This window comes from Canis lupus, chromosome 1, assembly GCF_048164855.1.
Source record: "Canis lupus baileyi chromosome 1, mCanLup2.hap1, whole genome shotgun sequence".
Lineage (NCBI taxonomy): Eukaryota > Metazoa > Chordata > Mammalia > Carnivora > Canidae > Canis > Canis lupus.
Genome location: NC_132838.1, coordinates 116,350,195 through 116,363,836, shown reverse-complemented (window position 1 = coordinate 116,363,836; position 13,642 = coordinate 116,350,195). Strand labels below are relative to the sequence as shown.

The following is a 13,642-nucleotide window of genomic DNA, read 5'->3' as shown; positions in this document are numbered from 1 at the left end:
CCACATCTTCTTTATCCATTCATCTTTCGATGGACACCGAGGCTACCAAGGCACATTTGATTGGAAATCCCCAACTCCCATCTTCTCTCTGGAGAGGGAAAGAAGTAGAACGTTTCTTTAAGTGACTTTTAGGGAGGCTACCCAAGGTACCGATGTCTGTCTTGCTTGTATCCAAGTACTTGACTGGATTGTAGTTAAGAGTTGAGGGGATTTTTGAGAATAAAGACATCAACCAAGTGCTAGAGTCTCCAGTACCACTAATAAATACTGGGAGGAGCCCCAGACCATGATTTACAACAGCCCCACAGATACGCTACAATATCATAGACACACACAAGGGGGGGAGCTCCTACGTAGCATCAAAAGGATAAGTAAAGGGATCCTGGGTGACTCAACGGTTTGGCGCCTGCCTTTGGCCCTCGGCACGATCCTGGAGTCCCCGGATCGGGTCCCGCGTCCGGCTCCTGGCATGGAGCCTGCTTCTTCCTCTGCCTGTATCTCTGCCTCTCTCTCTCTGTATGTCTATCGTGAATAAATAAATAAAATCTTAAGAAGAAGAAGAAGAGGAAGGAGGAAGAAGAAGAAAGAAGAAGAAGAAGGAGGAGGAGGAGGAGGAGAAGGAGAAGAAGAAGAAAGGAGGAGGAGGAGGAGGAGGAGGAGGAGGAAGAACCAGTAAACTATTCAAATAGATCGCACACACAAGTCTTGGAAGAATGCATGCCCAGAAAAGATTTGAGAGGTTTCCAGAATCTCTAGCGAGGCTATGTGGAAAAAGTCTTGGAAAGGAAACTACAGAGTCTGAGACAGTTGACTGATTCTTCAGATGCTGAATCCCCTCAACAAAACCAAAACATACAAGAAGCAGGCAACCATGACACATTTAAAGGAACCAATTAAATCTTTAAAAAGTCGAACCTAAATAAGCTAAGATATGAATTGCCAAAGAATTCAAAATTACCATCATAAGGATGCTCAATGAATTAAAAGAACTCGTGTCCACTAATAGATGAATGGATATCTACATACAGTGGAATATTATGCAGCCCCAAGAAGGAAGGAAATCCTGTCACATGCTACAACATGGATGAAAATGAAAGACATTCTAAGTGAAATATACCAGTTACAAAAGAATAAATACTATATTCCATTCATATGAACTGTTCAAACTATTCAAAATCACAGAAACAAAATTTGGACATTGCCTTAGGAGAGGTGGTACATATTTGTCACTGGAGTGAAGATTTTGGTGTCCTGGGCAAAGCTGAAGGAGCAAAATCATCTTGGTCTTAGGCTGGAGTGATGTCACCTTCAGCAGAAAACTCCTGAACCAAAGTGATGTCATCTGGGATGTAGGACTGAGGTGAGCTTTCTAAGTGGGTACCCAGTTGAAATGATATGAATCTTAGCATTTACTATATTTTATTGAAAGTGTGGCTTTTGAGAGTTGAGGCCTCTGAATTGTAAAGTAGTGAAAATACCCAGACCAATAGTAATAAGACAACAGAATGTTGTGCAGCTGCACCTGACAGGTTTTTTGGTTTTATGGTGAAAATTTAGCTCAAATGGGTTCCATGTCGGATTAGCAGCTACTTGACCCATGATACCATCTATGTGAATGGATTTCAGGAGGGTTTATGTCTTCACTCTGGCCTCCAGTGCTTATGGCAACATAAAAAATGTATAAAGATAGGGAGACACATTATTAAAGGACCTTGTATATAATGAGTCTTTATATACATGGAGATGAGACACATTTCCCTTTTACTTATTTTTAATTTTTAATTTTTTTTGAGAGGTGGGGGGAGTGACTGAGGGAGAGGGAGAAAGAGAATCTTTTTTTTTTTTTTAAGATTTCATTCAGTTATTTGAGAGAGAGTATGCACAAGCAGGGAGAGAGAAAAAGGGAAAAGCAGACTCCCTGCTGAGCAGGGAGCCCAATGTGGGGCTCAATTCCAGTCCCCTGGGATCATGACTTGAGCTGAAGGGAAACACTTGACTAAGCCACCCACACACCCCAGAGAGAGAATCTTAAGCAGGCTCCAGTGTGGAGCCCAGTGCAGGACTCAATCTCACAAGCCTGACAATATGACCTGAGCTGAAATCAAGAGTCAGACACCTGGATGAGTCATCTCGGTGCCCCACATTTTCCCTTTTAGTTTCTTTTTTTTCTTAATATTTACTTATTCATCGGAGACAACACAGAGAGAGAGAGAGAGAGAGAGAGGCAGAGACACAGGCAGAGGGAGAAGCAGGCTCCATGCTGGGAGCCCGACGCGGGACTGGATCCGGGGACTCCAGGATCACGCCCTGAGCCGAAGGCAGGCGCTCAACCGCTGAGCCACCCAGGGATTCCCCCCTCCCCTTTTAAATATAAGAAATAGTGGAACACCTGGGTGGCTCAGTGGTTGAGCATCTGTCTTTGGCTCAGGGCATGATCCTGGAGTCCCAGGATTGAGTCCCACATCAGGCTTCCCTCAGGGAACCTGCTTCTCCTTCTGCCTACGTCTCTGCCTCTCTCTGTGTGTCTCTCATGAATAAATAAAATCTTAAAAAAAAAAGAAAAGAAAAGAAAGAAGGTGTGTCCTGGCAAGGCCTTATACTGTGGTCTTAGTATATTTAAAGCCATGTATAATTCTGATTTGTATCTTGGGTATCTGTGAGGCAACTGACTTTTTTTTTTTACCCTGAAGGGAATACTTTTTAAGCAATGGACCAGTCGTCTGTAATGAATGTGAAGATGGAGCCATTTGTTGACCAGGATGTCCAATGCTAAGGTGACTGCTGGAAGTTTTCTCAAGTGTATTGTCACTTGGGTCCTATCATTTATGAAGGAAATCCTGGCTAAGGGATGTGAATTCCATCATATAAGATGGTTAGCAGTGTTATTTGTATAGTCTACAAACTCTTGATCCCAAGGGGTTCAGGGGGAAGGGAGACCTCCTCCAGCAGCATGGCATCTGGCATGGGATTGAGGACAGGGGAGTCCAGCTCTCCTGCAAGTGGCATATGTTGGCCCAGATTTGGCTTCATCCTGTCTTAAGGAGGTCTCAGTAGCTGTGTCAAGCTTGTGAGGCACTGTTTCCATAACCCAGAGCATGAGAAGCTGGGTGTTGAGGGTCACAACCTCACTGTCTGTGAGAGCCTTTTTTTCTAGGAGCGCCCAATATGTAGCCAACCATTGGTTGTCTTAATGATGTATATAGCATGAGGCCAAAGATGAGCAGTTTCTTGCATCAGAAGTCTTTGGATAACTTATGGCCTTTATAAGTGGTCCAAAGACTCCAGGAAGCATGAGAAGAGGTTACCAAAGCCTCTAGGGTGAAGGAATCTCTGAGGATACTAACAAGAGTGTTGATTTTAACATGGAGATTTTAAGCCTTTGTTGAAGACAGCCCCATTTAAGGAGGGCTGATTTATCCATGGTAACATCAATTAGATAAAAACAAAATTTATTAACGAAGACTATGCTGCCACCAGTACCCAAAAAGGACTTAAACATCTTGGACTTGTATGTCTACAATGATTGTGTCAAATGAATCTCCTTGCAGGAGTACACCAATAATAGTGCCATACTCATGTTCCTAGAGAAAGGTAGATACAGTTAAGATCTTGTCTGCAAAGTTTGTGATGACAAAGCCATTGAGGTACCTCATGGGTAGCCTGGAGAAGACTTAAAATGTCCCTCCCTTTGGAGGCAAAGATAAAACTGCAGGTGAGAGGCTGTTGAAATAGGCATTAAACAGAATATGTTAGCCAAATCTGTAAGATCAAAATACTTACCAGTTGTTGATTGAATAGAATAGTAATTTTAATAATACCAGATATTGGGTATGGGGCTTCTAATGGATGGGACCACAGCATTAAGGCTGTAGTAATTCACCATGAAGCATCATTCACTTACGTACTTAAGTTTTATATATATATATATAAAGTTACATACTTTATATATGTTTATATATATAAAGTTACATACTTAAGTTTTATATATCTGATATATATGTTACAATATATATGTTATAATATATTCCTTCCTGGTTTAAGGTAGGCAAATTAGGCCATCAAATGGAGAAGTAGAAGGGAAAATCACCCCTCTATAAATTAGAGTTTATATAATAAATTTTGATCCTTGAAGCTCCCGTTTTAATTTATATTGGGCCATATTACTATTTTAACTGAGAGTCTGTGGCATCCCATATTATCAGGCTATCCTTACTCCCTACCCCCCAATCCACTGGCTTGTTTCTAACTTAATTAGCTTCAAACTAAATTTTTAAAGTGGAATCAACCAGAAGGTAAGAGTGTAAGGGAAATGATTTTCCAACACTTCTCATGTACACTAAAACTGTAGGTTCCTTTTTGGGAATACAGCAGGCTCTTTGCTGTTTACAAGGTGTGTAGGAAAAATGTCACTTCTCATATTTCTCCTTTCGTCTCACGCTACTATCACACTGATAACACTTCTGACACCCAAAGTATGGGTGTTATCCCTACTCCAAGAAATTCTGTGATACCAGCTGCGGGCCTACACTTTAACTCAATCCTGACACTCTCTACCTGGAGATAGCACCAGATCTCATAAGTTAAGGGCTCAATCCCACACGACTATCCCCTCACCATCACCACCTGCCCAGATTCTTCAGATAGCAATCACAAGTCTAGGTTGTTACTTGTCTTCTGATCCATCAGCTTTAATGCGGAGATTCCCAAGACACCCTCCTAAGATTTGATTAATTTGCTAGAGCAGCTTACAGAACTCAGGAAAAGTTATACTTGCTGTTTACCAGTTTATCATAGAAAGATATGCTAAAAGATATAGATGAACATCCGGATGGAAAGATACATAAGGCTAAGTCTAGGAGGATCCCAAGTGCAGGAGCTTCTCTATCCTGTGGAGTTGAGGTGTGTCACCCTCCTGTTATGTGTTACCCTCTTGGTATGTCATCAGTCTGGAAACTCTCCAAACCCCATCCTATTGTGGTTTTTATAGAGGCTTCCTCACATAGCCAGAATCAATTAATAACTCCATATCCAGCCTCTCTATCCTCTCTAGAGGGCTGGACTTCAGAAAGGCCCATGTGGTAAGGAATTTGGGGTAGCCTCTGGTTCACAGCCAGCAAGTGACTGAGACCCTTAGTAACTAACCATGTGATCTTACAAGCAGATCCTTCCCTAGTTGAGGATCAGATGAGACCACCACTGTTCTGGCCAATATCTGACTACAGCCTTGTAAGACCCTGAATCAGAGGACCTAGCTAAGCTGTATCTGGACTCCTGACTCAGAGAAACTGCAAGGTAATAAATGTGTGTGGCTTTAAGATAAGTCTCTGATAATTTGTTAGGTAGCACTAGAAAACTAACACATCTAGGTTTTTTTTTTTTCACACCTAGGTTACTAAAGATTATTCATAAATGTCATAGTTCAGTGTTTCTCATTATTATCTGTTCTGTGAGGATGGTATTTTGTTTCAGGGCTAAGGATTAGGTGTGCAATCCACATCCAAAGTTTACTCTTGTCTGCCCATTAGAATTATTAGGGATTTCACTTGAACCCTTAGCCAGAGCTAATCAAACAGAATCTCTGGAGCCAGAATCTGTTGGAATGTGTTTAAAAAAAAAAAAAACTCTTAACCATGTGATCATCACATTGGTGACATCACCAACAAGACATATCAACATCAGATTCCTCTGGTATCAAGCTCTGAGGATACGTCACTTTTAATACGTCACTATTAATGCATAACCTTAATGTAATCAGAGAAAATACTGGATCAAACCCAGACTGAGGAATATTCTACAAAATAACTGGCCAGTATTCCTTTAAAAAAAAAGTGTCTAAGTCATGAAAGACAAGAAAGGACTAAGGAACTGTCACAAAGTGGAAGAGACTAAAGAGAAATTAACAAGTAAATGCACCATGGGATATGGCCTGGATCTTGGACTAGGTATCAGTGGCTAGGACTATAATTACTAGTTTGTATCAGTGTTAATTTTCTGGTTTTGATCATTGTACCAAGGTTATATAAGATGTTAACATTAAGTGAAACTAGATGAAGACTAAAAACTGTTTTTGCAACTTTTTTTTAAAATAAATAAAAAATTATTTATAAAAACAAAATGCCTCTCTCTCCTTGGGACTTTCTCAAAGTACCTACTTTTGCTCTTCAGAAGCACAAGTAACAACCAAGTGTTGTGCCCAAGATCGCGAATCCGAGAAACCACCGAGGAGCCGACACCGATGCAAACACACGAGGGTTTATTTACAAGCTCAAGCTTGGGTCCAAGTGTACCCGACACAGCGGAGCAGGGACTTGGACCCTGAGACTAAGAGGCGTAGCAGCTTTACAGGGGCCAGCGGCCCATGGGATACACAGAAAGTTGCAGTCATGTCGGTCCACACGCAGGTGGCCGATTGAATTACATCTTACCCTATAGTATCCATTTGAGCTGGCCTATTACTTTGGTCAGAATTGGCGAGGAGTTTTGGCAGGCACAAAGCAGGGTTACATTGTTATGAGCCGATTTCTGATTAGGGTGTGCCCAGCGGCTTGACTAGGGTGGGGAAGCGCCTTGAGCAATAAGCAGGTTATGTGGGGTCATACAGGAGGTGGCAGGTGTAGCACAAAATGGAATCAGTCCTGCTCTGCTTGTCCAGGGGTAGGGGATTTTTGTTAAATTTCCTGGGTCCCACACCAAGACATTTACTTTTACTTTGGTGATAGCAGAAGGACAGAGTTGGAGGAATCAAGTAGACCAGGTCAGTCTGCCAGCTTGTCAGAAAACAGAAACACTTGTAATGCTTCCTGCATTTTGAAACACTTTCCCCCTTTATTTTGTTTTCAAATTACAAAAGTAATGTATGTTGTAACAAGTAAAACAATGGAAAGATATATAAATTAAACAACTGCTTATTTTCCCCTTCCCCCCCACCAAAGTAACCAATGTTAATTAACACTTGGCTGTATATCCATCCATACTTTTCTTTGTTCATATAAACATACATGCATATATATATATACACATACAGGGTTCTTACTTTTTTTAAAAAAATAGATTTATATACATTATTCTGCAATTTTCCCTTTTCACTTAACAATATACCACAAACATCTCCACAAATTAGCAGAGTTCTAGCTCCCCACTCAAATAACTTCACTTAATCACACGTCTGAGATATAATTGGTTCATTTATGTAATTTTTTTTCTATTTGGCTTTCATTTTCCCTGACTCCCTCCGAACCAACCTGCATCACCCACCTCCCCCCAACCAAATGTATACTCTTCAATACTTTTCTTCATGCATAGAAAAATCATACACAAACACATATGAATACATGTTTATCATTCATCTAGAGGAATTTTGTCACTGATTTAAAAAAAGAGTCGTTTTTATACACTTGTACTTTGCTTTTTTTGCTCAAGAAAACATTGTAGACTTCTATTCAAGTCCACTAGCATGGTTTAATTTGTCCACCTTAATGGCTAAACGCTATGGAATGCATATACTAGTTTCTCCCCTCTTCCAATTTCCCTATTGATGGGCATTTATTTTGATTCTAGTGTTTTATTGCAGTAGGAACAATTTTATAATAAATACATATGTTCATCCATCCTTTATATATTGGGGTTTTACTTCTAAGAGAAGATTTCCCAAAGTGGCATAAGTATTTTAAGTTTTAATAGATGTTGCCAGATTGCTTTTTGAAAGAGCTCTAATGATTTATGTTTCCACCAGCGGAGTGGAAGAACAATCTTGGGACAGCAAAAAAGCATTCCTATTTCTTGTCAGTTTGACTGCGTACTGTTATCTCATATTATGACTTTAATCTGTATTCCCCAATAATTACCAAGGCTAAACATTTTTTGATGGGCCCATCATCAGCCACTTGGATTTGCTCTCTCTACAACTTGTCTATTCATCTTCTCTGCCATGTTTTGCCACTAAGTTATCTCTTCCCTGTCAAACTGAAGAGCACTTCTCTGACTGCCTTTGCAAATATTTCATCCAAAATTATAATGTACTGACTTTGTTGATGGCACCTTTTGCCATACAAAAGATCATACATTAATGTAGTCAATTTTTTCCTGTTATTTGTGTTTTTTGTTGTTGTTGTTTTGTTTTTTAAGTAGGCTCCATGTCCAGCATGGAGTTCAGTGTGGGGCTTGAACTCATGACTGAGATCAAAACTTGAGCTGAGATCAAGAGTCAAAGGCTTAACAGACTGGGCCACCACAGCAGCCAATTTTTAATTTTTAATAGCTTTTGAGTATTCTGTGTTGGTAAAGTTAATCTCTCCAATCCCTACATTGTACATATAGTCTCCTTTCATTTTCATTTTATTATTTAAAAAATTTAAATCTTAAATCCACCTGAATTTTTTTTAAAAAACATGGTTGGGGCCACTAGTCTAATTTTACTTCCTTCCCGATTAAAAGCTAATTATCCCAGAATTCTTTTTAAATAAACTATTCCTTTCCCCTATGGTTTGAAATTCTACCTTTTATATATGAGAAAGCTCATATATATTAAAGTCTATTTCAGGATTTTCTATTCTGTTCCATTGATGTACTTATTGACTCCTTTGTCAATATTTTATTAATTTAAAAAAAGTGTTACTTCATGTTATGTTCTGACAACTGGTATGAAATTTTCTTTTTCACACTTTTCTTGTCTAGATTGTTAGAACAAATGTTCTTCCATATGGGCTTTAAGATCATTTCCCATAAGATTAAAAAAGAAAAAGGCACAGACATTTAGTGTATTCCAAAAGAAGTGCATATAAATTATTAGATGTTTACAGAGAGTAGCTTTTTAAAAATATTTTATTTATTCATGATAAACACACACACACACACACACACAGACCAAGACAGAAAGACAGAGACAGAGACACAGGCAGAGGGAGAAGCAGGCTCCATGCAGGGAGCCTGATGTGGGACTCAATCCTGGGACTCCAGGATCACACCCTGGGCCAAAGGCAGGCGCTAAAACGCTGAGCCACCAAGAGATCCTGAGAGTAGCTTTTAATTTCTATACTGTCATCTCAAAAAATTATCTTTTAACTCAAGACAATTACAAGTCTCTTCATTTACTGATTATACAATCATATCATCAGTAAGAAGTTTTACCTTTTTTTTTACTGTTTACACCAATTACTTAATTTTATTTTCTATTGCTTTCATTGAAAACTCCAAGACAATATTTAGTAAAAAATAGTAGTAAACACCCTCATCTCTAATACTACTAAATTCTTCAACCTTCAAAAAAGTTTTAACATAATAAATGCTATAGAATTTTGGTAAAGATACTCTTAAGTGGTTACTATATATTTTTTATTAGGTTTATACTATATATTTGATGATTGGAAATGATTGCAAAATTTAATTAAATACCATTTCAGCATCTACTGATGGCAATTTTCTCTTTCAAACTGTTCATTTTATTGATGTATTTCCTATTATTGGATTGGCTCTGTATTCTTGCAATAATTCTTACTTGGTCATTATAATATATCATTCTTTAAACATCCTGCTGAATTATATTTGCTATTTTTTTTTTTAATTTTTTAAAATTTTTATTTATGATAGTCACAGAGAGAGAGAGAGAGAGGCAAAGACATAGGCAGAGGGAGAAGCAGGCTCCATGCACCGGGAGCCCGACATGGGATTCGATCCCGAGACTCCAGGATCGCGCCCTGGGCCAAAGGCAGGCGCCAAACCGCTGCGCCACCCAGGGATCCCTATTTGCTATTATTTTAATTTTTGTTTCTAAATTCATGAATAAAACTGGTTTGGGGTTTTCTTTTTTCCACTATTTTTATTTGGGTTTGGTGTTAAAACTTATTCTGACTTCATAAAATAAATTGAGGAACATAGTCTATGGGCTGTAATTTTCAAGGAGCACTGGTACCACTCTTTAAGAGTTTCTAGATCTCAGCTGAGGTCTCAATCTCGGGGTCATGAATTCAAGCTCCATGTTGGACTCCATGCTGAGCATGGAGCCTATGAAAAAAGTTAGATGAAACTAATTACGAAATCATCTGGGACTGGAGTATTTTCAATCCTACATCTTTAATCACTTTTCCAAACTCAATGGTAATTGTTCTATTAAGTTACTACTTTTTTAAAAAAAATATTTTAAAAAAATATTTTATTTATTTATTCATGAGATACACACAGAGAGAGGCAGGGACATAGGCAGAGGGAGTCCCCGTGGGGGGCCCGATGTGGGACTTGATCCTGGGACCCCAAGATCATGCCCTGAGCCAAAGGCAGATGCTCAACCACTGAGCCATCCAGGTGCCCCAAATTTCTACTTCTATTGCAACTTTTCTAACTTACATTTTGCTAGAAAAACATTTATTTCCTCTTTTAAAAGCATGTTCTTCTAGAGTTGTAAGAAGTATCTCTTATCATTCTTTTAATTACATCTTTATCTGTGATTATGTTACTTTTTTCCAAGTTTTTATTTAAATTCCAGTTAGTTAACAAACAGTGTAATATTAGTTTCAGATATAGAATTTAGTGATTCATCACTTACAAACAATACCCAATGCTCATGTGATTGCTTCCTTTCTTATTCTTGATCAGGCATTTTTTTTTTTTAATTTATGATAGTCACACACAGAGGGGGGGGGCAAAGACATAGGCAGAGGGAGAAGCAGGCTCCATGCACCGGGAGCCCGACGTGGGATTCAATCCCGGGTCTCCAGGATCGCACCCTGGGCCAAAGGCAGGCGCCAAACCGCTGTGCCACCCAGGGATCCCTTGATCAGGCATTCTTATAGGGAGGCAAATCCTGAACAATGTGGCCATTTGTTTTATTTGGATGACATGGCAGCTCAAGGAAGTAGACTTTTTTCAAAGATTGGAAAGATGAAACAACTTGTGTTTTTGTGCCCAGGGCATTCACAGGGAAACTGATAGGGAAGAAAAGTGGATGTTGCTGAACTAGTTTGCAAAAAGAAAAATTTTCCTTCTTTGGTCTCTGCATGAAACATTTCTGAATTATAAGACTCATATAAACAGTGTCTCTCCTACTCATTTGTTACAAGGCATGTTAAGCAAGACTAAGAAAATAGAAGAAAAAAAAGAAATTAGAAAATATGCACAATACCAGGGCTACACTACTTTTTGTCAAATAATGGCTGTGCTGAATAATCAAGTTTATAGTATTTTGCTCATCCAATATTAGGCTGTGAAACTATTCTTTAGCTTCGGCTTTTCAACATTAACAGATGTTATTATCATTATTTTTTATATTGTTAAGACACTGAAAGACAATGGTGATATTTAGAGTAGAAAAGTTTGATGAGTGGCATTCTACATAGTATGTGACACATGTGTTTGTTATTCACAATTTACATTAAATTCACATTTACACTCCCAAAGTATAAATAATGCTTATTATGTGGCTAACTGTGGAATATACCATAATATACCAATTCTCTTCACATATATTTTATATGCTGTTGTCATCCCATTAACATATTTCTGAACTTCATAAGCCAAAGTGACCATAAGTGATGTTTATGTTTTATAAAGTATTTTCTATAATCTTTGTATAAAAATTTCTATCACAATTAGAACATGACTTCACTTATGGTAAAACATCTTGCCCAAATTCATTAAATCAATGAGATTTCTCCTAAAAATGAACACCTCCACATATAATTAAATAGGATACCTTGCTTAACGCTTTCTCACAATTATTAGGTTTTAATTCCTATAGGCATTCTTTCTGGCATGAATTTTCTGATGTCTACTAAGGTTTGGCTTCTGGTAAAAAGCTTTGCCACATTCACTGCATCCATAAGGTTTTTCTCCTGTATGAGTTCTCCAATGTTTATTGAGGCATGACTTTTGGCTAAAGGATTTTCCACATTCTCTGCAACGATATGGTCTTTCTCCTGTGTGTATTTTTCGATGTACATTGAGGTATGACTTCTCACCAAATGATTTCCCACATTCACTGCACACAAAGGGTCTCTCTCCAGTATGTGTTCTTTGATGTTCTCTGCGGTGTGACTTCTGAGTGAAGGCTTTCCCACAAAAAAAACATTCAAAGGGTCTTACCCCAGTGTGAATTCGCTGATGTTTAATGAGAGTTGACTTATGTGAAAAGGCTTTCCCACAGTCAGTGCATCCATATGGCTTCTCCCCCGTGTGACTTCTCTGATGCCTAATGAATTCAGACTTGTAGCAGAATGCTTTCCCACACTCACTACAGACATGGGGTTTCTCTGTAGGTGGAACCCTCTTACGTTTGTATACAAGAGAATTGGTTACTGCTGGTTTATACATAAGTGCTGGGTTGTGGCTGAAAGCTTTCTCGCAATGACTGCATTCCCAGAGTCTTTCTCCATTAGGTCTTCTATCGTGGTTTGTATGCTGTAACAATTTCCCACATCCACAGCATTCATTTTGTTTTTTTGAATAGTGTCTCTTAAAACTAATCAAGTCTAAATTATGGTTCACATTCTTTCCACAGGGGTCCCAGTTACTGGGGTTCTGAATGGATGGAAAAAGATTAGTGCTCAGAGTTGATATTTTCCCAAACTTACTGTTTTCATGGCTTCTTTCCTTGGGCAAGGTTTTCTTGCTGATGAATGCACCTTGTTTCAAAATCATGTCTTGTCTTTTCCTCTGGACATTAACTTGACAGATGTTTTCTGGAGAAAATACAGCAAACCTTTCTTTATTCTATTATTATGATCTAGAATAAAATTACTAGAGAAACACCCTAAGAATTTAAATGATGCACAGTATATGAAAAGAAAGCATGAACCATAACTAAATGCAAGGAAAGGTGTTGTACAAGTAGAGAAGATTCACAACACTGGCACAAATGAAATGGAGTATGTCAGAGTGTATACAAAGAAGTAATTCTGAGGAAGATTGGATATTGTAGAGTCGTAGTTGGCAAACATGTTCTTAAAGGGCTAGAGAATAAATTTTAGGCTTTGTAGGCCATTTGGTCTCAGTCAAAATTACTCAACATTTCCACTGTATTTGGGGTACATAGTATGTAAATATAAGGACACTAAGGACACAGCTGTGTTCCAACAGAACTTTATTCACAAAATCAGGTGGCCAAACTAGAGTCTGTGGTTTGTCAATCCTGTTACTGAGGTGTCATATAGCACCTTGCTATTCAATGTGTGGCTCTTAAAAGAGGAAAAAGGTATCTGATAGCCAGGTTACAATGATTTCATGAAGGCTGATGAGCACAGTTTATTGAAACAAAATACACCCCATGGCACCAGAGTGTGATGGTTAAGAGTACTTGTTCTGAAACCAGACCACATGGGCTCAAATCTCTGTTCGGTCCCTTAGTTTGCTATATGTTCTTAGATAAGTTTCCTAACATTTCTGTGATTGTTTCATTTGTATATGGGGTAACAAAGGCTGGATAGCTCACAGGTGTTGTAAGGACTGAATAAAAGGATGTATGTAAATGGTTGAGAACAAATCTGGCATAGAGTGAGCACAAACTGAGTGTTCACCAATAATTCTAGTGCTTTGCTTCTACTACTATTACAACCAAAGTGGATGGAAGGTGAATGGTGGTAATTTCAGAGACATCATTTTGGGGAGAAGCAGGAAAATGACTTGAATGTCTTTGGGGTTCATCTTTAATTCAATT

The 13,642-nt window shown here is 38.6% G+C and overlaps 1 protein-coding gene and 1 long non-coding RNA gene across 6 annotated transcripts in view; one reads left to right on the top strand and one right to left on the bottom strand.

The window, feature by feature from the left end:
- Positions 1-676: 676 nt before the first annotated feature.
- On the top strand, positions 677-5,675 carry LOC140602631 (uncharacterized). Its single transcript, XR_012005547.1, has 2 exons — positions 677-1,360; positions 2,691-5,675. It is a non-coding gene; the product is annotated as an uncharacterized lncRNA (long non-coding RNA).
- Positions 5,676-6,236: 561 nt separating this feature from the next.
- The window catches only part of ZNF793 (zinc finger protein 793), a 147,790-nt gene continuing 140,384 nt past the window's right edge, over positions 6,237-13,642 (bottom strand). For all 5 annotated transcript variants that reach the window (XM_072770284.1, XM_072770220.1, XM_072770007.1 and 2 more), the window contains one exon: positions 6,237-12,668. In XM_072770284.1, coding sequence (XP_072626385.1) covers positions 11,716-12,668 — 953 coding nt within the window. In that variant the 3' untranslated portion in view covers positions 6,237-11,715. The remainder of the gene's footprint in view (positions 12,669-13,642) is intronic.